The 9,158-nt window shown below is 56.3% G+C and overlaps 1 protein-coding gene across 1 annotated transcript; it reads left to right on the forward strand.

Annotated features, from left to right (window-relative positions):
* The first annotated feature begins 1,600 nt into the window (after nucleotides 1–1,600).
* CUNH9orf50 (chromosome unknown C9orf50 homolog) lies at nucleotides 1,601–8,257 on the forward strand. The gene is made up of 7 exons (XM_035016581.1): nucleotides 1,601–2,047; nucleotides 2,262–2,413; nucleotides 2,517–2,630; nucleotides 5,206–5,369; nucleotides 6,934–7,099; nucleotides 7,280–7,454; nucleotides 7,762–8,257. Exons 1-7 carry the CDS (start codon nucleotides 1,601–1,603, stop codon nucleotides 7,867–7,869), a joined length of 1,326 nt encoding a protein of 441 aa, XP_034872472.1. The 3' UTR covers nucleotides 7,870–8,257.
* The last annotated feature ends 901 nt before the right edge of the window (nucleotides 8,258–9,158 follow it).

Consider the following 9,158-nt stretch of genomic DNA (forward strand, 5'->3'; position numbering starts at 1 on the left):
CCACCTTTGAGAGCTGTTCCTCCCATGGCCTTGGGTGAGGGGCGGATCACAATGACCCTGAAGAGGCCCAGGAGGCAGCAAGGAGGGTCCAGCAGAGGGATCAGGCTGGGAAGATGGGCTCTCCCAAGGACCAGCCCACTGGTTAGGGGGCTCTAAACTCAAGGGACCTTCTCTGGACCCACCCAGAAGCCCCCTGCGGTGAGTGTGACACCAGGAGCCAGCTCAGAGCTGACAACAATCTGGGAGTGGGGTGTGATAGGGAGGAAGCAGGCTCCAAGACCCCCCAGTGTCAGTAGCTGGGGGCAAGTGTGGGGCTCTGTCTCCCAAAGGGCAAGTTTGTTAAAAATATGTGTCTTGGGGCTCTTGGCTGAGTAGCTCTGGTAGAGCTTGCCACTCTTGATCTCGGGGTTGTGAGTTCGAGCCCCACGTTGGGGGTAGAGATTACTTAAAAATAAAATCTTAAAAAAGAAAATATATGTCGGGGCGCCTGGGTGGCTCAGTCGGTTAAACGGCTGCCTTTGGCTCAGGTCATGATCCCAGGGTCCTGGGATCGAGCCCCGCATCGGGCTCCCTGTTCAGCGGAGAGCCTGCTTCTCCCTCTCCCTCTGCCTGCCTCTCTGCCTACTTGTGCTCTCTATCTCTCTGTCAAATAAATAAATAAAATCTTTAAAAAAAAAAAAAGAAAGAAAGAAAAGATATGTCTTGGCCCCACCCCAGACCTACTGAGTCAGAACCTGGGGCATCTGTATTTTCAACAAGCTCTCCACCCAAGGGGCCCTGAGGCCCCAGCAGGACTGGGCAACTGCTGGGCAGGTCTCTCCTTTGGAGCTGGTTCCAGGTTTCCTAATTCCCAGGGGAGTGCTAATAGCATAATAGGACTTGAACACTCCAATGGGCTAAGTCACAAAGGAGCAGGTGCTCTGTTATCCCCATTCTACAGATAAGGGCACTGAGAGAAGTTAACCAGCTGGCTTGTCCAAGTTTGCAAAGCTAATAAGTAGTGGGACTCAGACTAAATCCTAAATAATAATAATTTTAAAATAGGGCGCCTGGGTGGCTCAGTTGATTAAGCGACTGCCTTCGGCTCAGGTCATGAACCTGGAGTCCCCGGATCGAGTCCCACATCGGGCTCCCTGCGCAGCAGGGAGTCTGCTTCTCCCTCTGACCCTCCCCCCTCTCATGCTCTCTCTCTATCTCATTCTCTCTCTCAAATAAATAAATAAAATCTTAAAAAATAATAATAATAATTTTAAAATAATAACAATAGTAATAGCAGCTAGCCTTTCGTTGAGCACGTACAGCGTGCCTGGCACTATTCTATGCCATTTACATGCGCTCCCACACCTAAACGCCCCCAGCAACGCAGAAAGGTGTGTACGCTTACGTGACCATTTTGCAGGTGAGGAAACAGAGGCTGAGCGAGCACGGGCCTGAAGCCGCTCGCTGCCTGACGAGGCAGCGGTGTTACCCCCGGGCCACAAGGACCCCCCCTCCGGGCACTATGGTCTGGGGGCTGGCCTATGCCCTCCTCTTCACTTGGCACGGCACCCACCCCGCCCCACTGGCGTGAGGATGCCCTGAGCTGAGCGCAGGGCCAGACATGCCCCGGCGTCCCCCCAACCCCGGGACCCAGCAGGTGGCGCCCGAGGGGCCCCCCGGCGACGGCGCTCGCCGAAGGAGAGACGCGCGACTGCCCAGGCTGCCCCTGCCCCAGCTCCGCGGGTCCCCCGGCGGCTTGAGGGCCTCGGAGGGCGGCGGCGCGTGGTGGCCGGGCGGCTCCTCGCACCCAGAGCTGGGGCTGGGCGTCAGGAGCCCCTCGCCGCGCCTGCCCGCCCTGCCCGCCCTGGCCCCGCGGGCGGCGCAGAACCGGACAAGGCGGAGGTCGCTCCTGCTCCTGGCCGGGCGCCCGGGGCCTGGAGAGCGCGAGGATCCCTGCCGGGGTGCGACCACCCTGCCCGCCCTCCTAGGAGAGTTCCTCCCCAGCGGGTTCCGGGAGCTCCTGCATCAGCTGGGCGCGGAGCGCGCGGAACGCCGGCCGCCGAGTGAGGCGCCGCCGGGGACCCCCCAGGGGGCGGGGCAAGGGCGGGGCAAGGGCGGGGCAAGGGCGGGGCAAGGGCGGGGCGGAGTCATTTCCGGGATGATCCCAGCTCCTGTTAGTGGAGTAGGCCTGGCAGAGTCCCGGCAACTACCCCTCGAGGGCGGGTCTACCATTGCCCCTCTTGTACAGTTGAGGAAACTGAGGCCCAAGGCCCTATAACTAGGAAGAGCCTAGTAAGGACTGTCCCCAAGCGAAGGCTCATATAGCTATTTCCACCTCCTCGTGGTTCCCAGCACCCTCAGCATCACAACCAAAAAGGAGTGTGTCAGAGCACTGCCACCAATCGCCCCGGTGTCCCCAACTTCCAGACCTGCGGTAAGTGTCAAGTTACCCGCTGATGGGGACAGGGTTGCCAACAGTGCTCCTAGGATGGGGGACCCCGACCACTCATGCCAGGTGTGGCTTGTTTGTCTTCAAGGGGCCAGTCATCGTACTTCCAGAATAGTCTTAAGAAGATTTTGCTCCATCAGATACCTGCCCTGGGGACCCTGAGGAGAGATCACTCACAGTTCACCCTCAAGAAGGCCAACCAGTGAGTTACAGGAGACTGGCGGTAGGGGGATGGGGAGAAAGAGCATTTCTTCTTTTCTTTCCTTTTGTCTCTCATCCATGAATTTATCCATCTGTCCACCTGTACATCCGTCTATGTGTCCATCCGTGAATCAGGTCTTCTGACAAACCATTCATAATCCATCCATGAATCCACCCATCCATCTATCCATCTATCCATCCATCCATCCATCCATCCATCTATCCACTTATCTATCAATACATAGTTCTATCCCAGAGCAGGTCTCCTCCCAACCTATCCAAGGATTATCCATCAACATCTATGAATCCATCCACCCATTCATCAGGTCTTCTGCCAACATATTCATAATCCATCCATGAATCCATTCAGATATTCCTGCTCCCATTCACCTATCCATCCTTGCATACATCTTCTCTGTGAACCAGGTCTTCTACAACCCATCCATGAATCTCTCCATCCATCCATTCATCCATCCATTCATCCATCTAGCCAGTCATCTTTCTAACCATAAACTCTGATGATTCTATCCACCCATCCATGAATCCAATGATCAGTCATCTCCAAATCCTCCCATGCACTTGTAAATCCAGGGTACTGTCCATCTATAACTTGTCAAGAAGCCATCTACGAGTCCACATACTCACCATATACAGAGTCATTCATCCACCATCCATACATCTACCCATCCTCCTAACATCCAGTCCTTCTATTCAGACCTTTTCATTAACTCATTCATGAGTCCATCTATCCATCCACCCACCCACCCAATCTTCCATCCTTTCACCCATCCCACCATTCATTCGTCCATTTCTTCCTCTTTTATTAGGTTTTACTATATGTCAGATATTGGGAGAAATGAGATAAGGGATGGAGATATAGGAGAAGAGCCTGGGCATTAGAGCTTACCTGGACCTCGATGCCATAGCTCTAATGGAGGGGAAAAAGAATGCAGAAAAAACTCCTTCAGCATAAACAGGCTTAAACCGAGGTGAAAGGTGAAGAGCATTGCCCATGAGTTTTTAAGACCAAAGAGAGTAAATACACAACATACATGCCATTCCTTCTCCTTCTGGACCCATGGCTGACAGTACTATTTGATCCCGGCGTTTTTCCCCCACTGGGCCTCGAACCCTTCCGGACACAGTGCTCCAGGCAGACACCACCGATGGCTCAGAGAAGGTGCCAGAAGTGAAACACATTTGCCAAGCCAGGAACTTTAAATCAATCAAATAAACGCACTACGTCTCACAAGATATAATAAATAAAAGTATGGAACTCATTATCTCAAATATGACAAACAGCAGGGGTGGACACAGTCACGGTGTTTCACATTTAAGAGCTAATACTTGAGTACCTCGTGGTGTGTGAGATTCCCTGGTAGGCCCTGCAGGGGACACCAGGGTGCATGGGAATGGGCTCCAGCAGCCTCTGATAGGAGAAGCTGAGATCTCAGTCCCCCCGGCAGAGCCAGGGTGCACCTGTGTCTAGCCCTGAGGCCAACACGGACCAGGGGTTGATAAGCAGACAACTGTTGGATCACTAGGTCTGGAACATCTTCCGACCGCCTGGCTCTTTTGTGGGCTGATGAAAGTATCCCTTACGTGTCCACACAGACATAAAGATGTAGTCAGATAAATGGATGCAGATACATCAATATGTGTGTCCTTAAGGTTGAACGTGGCATTTCTGAATAACAGAGCCATGGATGGATCAAGCAGGCCCTCCCGCAGCCTTGCCCTTGAGGCTGAAATTAATAAATATAACAATAACAGAATGCCCTTTACTCAGCGCGGGCCCCATGCCAGGCCTTGTACTAGATGCCTCCCATAAGTTATTTGATACTTACCAAACTCTTATAAGGATGCTATTACCATGCTTACACTATATAATACATAATTGAGAGGGGAAAACTGCAAAATGGAGGACTCGAGTGTGGTCTGCCCAAACTCACATGTGTGGGTAGAGGTGTAGCTGAGACTGATGATTATAAGAACAGTTTGAAGTCACAGATGTTTACTCTGGGCACCACACACCCTGGGTGGAGTGCTTTGGCACCCATTTCATCTTGCCACCCCGCGTGGTGGGCACAAGGATGATCCCCATTTTACAGATAAAGAAACTGAGGCTTAAAAGAGTTAGGGTTGAAACCCAGGCCTTCTTGACGCTCAAGTTCACATCCTTCTTCTCTCTGCTGAATTGCTCGATATATAGGATTGCCAGCTCTGGAACTAAGATTCAAATCTTGGCTCAAGGAAAAAAAAAAAAAAATCTTGGCTCTACCCGTTACCAGCTGTGTGACCTTGGGCAAGTTGCAAAACATCTCTGTGCTGTGGTTTGCTCATCTGTAAAATGAGAATAATGATCATGTTTCCCCGGTTGTGCGGGTGTGACGGGCTGATGCATGCTGCATGCATGATCCACTGCCTGGCAGGCATGAAGTACTCCCAGAAAAGGCGAGCTACTGTGGTGTCAGGATACACAGCGAGGGCTGGTCCAGTGGACATGGGTTGTTGGAGTGGAATGTGGGGCTGGGGGCTCAGCCTTGAGCCTCCCCTGCCCCTCTCGTCTCTCTCAGCAGGCCCCACGGTGCACAGGCCCCCAAGCTCAAGGCTGTGCTCACCCACAGCTCCTTGGGGGAAAGCTCAGGACAGCGCAGACGGTTTTGCCCCTTCCGAGTGCGATTCGCCGATGAGACCCTGCGGGACACAGCTCTCCGTTACTGGGAGCGCAGCTGTGCAGGTAAGCAGACAGGGCGGGGAGCCCCAGGACTCCAGAAAGTTCCAGCCTGGAGCCCAGAGAGCAGAGACTGTGGCCCTGGGTCCTGGGAGTAAGGGCCAGCCTGCAGAGGCTAGGAATCCACTGACTCTGCCCAGAAGTGTCAGGAGGGCCTCAAAGACCAAGTAGAGGGTCCGAGGTCCTGCAGAGGTGTCCCAACGTGGGTGGCACCGGGGAGCGTCACAGCGGAGGAAACAATGGCTGCCCAGGCCTGGCCACCACTGAAGGCTTTCTTGCTGCCACGGGTTCCCACGTGCCACATCTGCCCACCTCGCAACAGGCACCCACAGCCTCCTGACTCCCACGTCTGGCCCCCTCCGTGGCCTACAGGGGCTGAAGAAGGTGGCAAGGCACCTAAAGCATCTTCTTCCCATATCCATGAAGGCCTGCCTGGCTGAGGAGTTGCCCAGAAAGGTCCAGAATATCAAACCTTCTCTCTGGGGAAGTCTGGCACTGGCTGGTCCAGCAAAGAAGCTAGGAACCACCAGGCCCAGGTTCTGAGATGGAAGTTTGCCCTCGGCTCCTTGGGGATGGATGTGGTGGTGTCTGCCTTGGCACAGTTTCCAGTGTTTTCTGAAGTGGGTGTCAAGAAGCAGGTGGGAAGAATGCATGTCCTTGCTCTGGTATAACCTTTTACCAATCCCCCCGCCCCTCTCTCCATCAGCCCAGCCTCTTCGCTTCTCAGGAGCTAGCAGCCCCAGGGCCTCCAAGAGCTTGCATCTATTTATTGACCAACTACTGTGTGCAGTTTCAGGAAACGTGGCTATTCCAAAGCCTAGCTGTGGGTAAAGCCCTAAAATCCAGGATCTTTGCTGATTCAGGAGGGACCCTACCCAGGCCCCTTAGCGTCATAGGAAGTTGGAAATAGAAGCTGCAGTTTTGTCCAGTTTCTTGTTGTTTGACGGGGAAGCCAAAGCTTCCGAGAGCAGGTGACACAGCAGCCGAGAAGAGACGCCGGGGTGCCCCCAGGGAGAAACCGTTTCATGGGAATGGCAGCTAGCTAGCTCAGGAGAAGCTTCCTTGGGGGCCAGTGGCCGCAGGAGCTGTGGTCACATCCCAGGGCACCAGAGTGGGGCTCTCTCGGCTGACTGCTTCCCAGCCCTTTCCATCCTGAGGCAGCCGCTGGGGAACTTGGGGCCCCTGACCAGCTGGAAGGGCAGCTCTCGGGCAGGAAAGACTCCTAGCCCCTCCATCCCTGCAGGAGTCTCACCATTGTCTCTGGATTTCCACGGTGGTGTGACTGGCCTTCCCATTATGGGAAAGAAGGCCCATTTGGGGCTGCAGTAGGAGTGGGTATGTGGGGGGGGGGGCACAGTTTGGGTAATAAAGGCAGAAACAGTCACGCAAGATAGTTTTAAAACCTGAGCCTTCTCTGGAGGCAGCCATAAGGCACTGGGGAGCCTTGGGTTGCCATGGAGATGGGGCTGTGCCCAGCCTTGCCTGCCAGAGAGGGAGGAGGGGAGAGTGGGGGTGTTGGTACACCCCCCCACCCCGGGTAGAGATCTCACTGGAGTTCTCTCTCCTCCAGTCCGGCAGGGTACCATCGAGAATGGGATAGCTCCCCGGTCAACGACATCAGAAGGGGTGTTCGGGAGTGTCAGGAGATGGCTGGAGAGTTTGTCCAAAGCCCTGTGCCCCAGGGCCAAGGAGGAGGTCATGGCCAACATCTCGTTCGGCTGGGACTGCCCTGGCCTGTGAGGCTTTGGGGAAGGGGACAGGATTCATAGGCATTGCCAGGCACCCCCTCCTCACCCTGTAGACGACCCCACCCAGCAGCGGGCAGCCTAAGGGTCGGTGGCCTTGAGGGCCCTGCCAGCCATGGGTGGACGTGGGATTCAGGGTCCATGCAGCTCACGGGCTCCTGTCCCCCTCAGGCCCATCCAGGAGCCACCGGGTCACCTCTCTGAGGATGCCTCCGTGAAGAGCAGCCTGCCCTGCATCCCCAGGACCACCACACAGAGGCCACGAGGTGACCTCCAAACCTTGCTGGACACTGACAACATCCTGGGGCAGGTGGGCAAATCGCCCTGCTCCTGGAGCCGGAAGCTGGTGAGTGCCTGCTGACAGCCAGCCACCTGGAGAACCCCTGCCCAGTGGGGTGGCTGGGGTACCGGGTGAAGCCTCCCTGCATGTGGCTAAGGGCTGGGCTCTCGCACTGAGCTGGGTTCCGATTCCCAGCCCCATACTTGCAAGCGCTGGGGTCTTTTTGCATTTGCATTCCCTCATCTGTACAATGGGGCTGACCCCTGTGCCTGCCCCCTTGGGCTGGGATATAGAATCCCCCTGGGCCCAGGGAGCCACATCTCTGGCCCAGAGGGACCCCACAGCCTCCAGCTGGTCCTCCTGGTCTCTGTAGGAATCCTTCCTGCCCAGCTTGGTGCTGCACACAGTCCTGAAGCGAGGATGCCCTAAAGGCTACCAGCCCCTCCTGCCTTCCATGACACCACAGGAGGCTCCCAAGTGAATGGCTACTGGAGCCCAAGCCTGCGCATGGTCGCGGGCAGGGGGTGAGGAGAGGCCTTTCTCACCCCACAAATAAACATGCATTCCAGATGGCTGGGACCTGCTACCATGTCTCACCCCACAAGCCTCTCTAGGTGCCAGGGCTCCTGGACCAAGGAGAGGGAGAGGACAAAGTCATGGCTGGGATGAGGCTGAGGGGTGGGGGCAAGCCATTGTCAGGTGCCAGGACTTGTTCCAGGTGATCCCCTCTTCTGGAAGGGGGGAGGCCCTGCCACACACTTCAAACCTGGGACCAAGCTTCTGTCAACCTAGATCAACCCACACCTGAAACAGGCCCGTGCCCTGAGCCCCGGCCCCAGCTTCCATCTTTGACTGGAACCAAAGGCTACTTGCTGACCTCCACTGGGCAATGAGGGTGTCCAGACTCCAGCGGGGTGGACAAACGTTTGTCTTCTGCATTCCCCAGGTCCCTGGAGGGCAAGCATCCAGAGTGGGTGGGGACCAGCTGTTTCTCTCCTAGTGGTGGAGGGAGGAGGAGTGGGCAGTGTTTAAAATCACATCAGGGGGTGGCAAAAGACCAGGTGGCGTTGGTCTGACCGCTGCACTGACTCAGCATCGCCAGCCCCATACTCCCGGCGGCCAGGTTTGGCCCTGCCACACCTGGGTGTCAATCTCCTCGGCAAAGTTTAAAGCCCCCTCCCCTCTGTCCAGGCAGCGCTTTGGCCCCAACCCCTCGCCAAGCCGAGGATCCAGGTCTTTATCGCCACCTCCTGGCCAGTGAGGAAACAGCCACGGAATCCGCACTCAGGCACCCTGCAGAATAGGAAAGGATGGGATGGGGGGTGCTGGGCGGGGACAGGCGGTGGGGATCATAGGGCCAGGAGGGTCGTGGATGGGGAGGATTTGCTTTGCAGGGGTGCTCTGCCTCCAGAAGAAAGGCCACAGATGAAGGCAGTTTGGAGAAACCCTGTGGGGGATGGGATGGGCGCAACGCTACAAACTCCCCTTCCCTGGGGACTGAATGGGGTTTCGATCCCAGGGATGACTCCCCTTCATCCCCTTTCCTGCGCTTTCACGACACCCCCACCCCGCCCTAGTATTTCCATTTCCTGGGGAGCCTGATTCTACCGCGCCCCCAGCCCCGTGACCTTGCGCCGCCCGCCTCGCCCTCTCTGAGCCTCAGTTTCTCCCCAAGGGCCGCGGCGGGCCCTCGCCCCGCCGCCCGCTGCAGCGCCGCGCCGCGCCCACGCGGGGGCAGTGTTGGCCTGGCTTTGGCGCCGCCCGGTGCCG

Source organism: Mirounga leonina, unplaced genomic scaffold, assembly GCF_011800145.1.
Source record: "Mirounga leonina isolate KUSES-001 unplaced genomic scaffold, KU_Mleo_1.0 Mir_170, whole genome shotgun sequence".
Lineage (NCBI taxonomy): Eukaryota > Metazoa > Chordata > Mammalia > Carnivora > Phocidae > Mirounga > Mirounga leonina.

What these genes read in the sequence shown, in the direction of transcription:
- CUNH9orf50 (XM_035016581.1), top strand. Translation starts at nt 1,601, where the DNA reads ATGCCCCGGCGTCCCCCCAACCCCGGGACCCAGCAGGTGGCGCCCGAG. An exon ending in CCCCAACTTCCAGACCTGCG is followed by an intron (nt 2,414 to 2,516) that starts GTAAGTGTCAAG and finishes TTTGTCTTCAAG; the next exon opens with GGGCCAGTCATCGTACTTCC. An exon ending in GCTCCTGGAGCCGGAAGCTG is followed by an intron (nt 7,455 to 7,761) that starts GTGAGTGCCTGC and finishes TGGTCTCTGTAG; the next exon opens with GAATCCTTCCTGCCCAGCTT.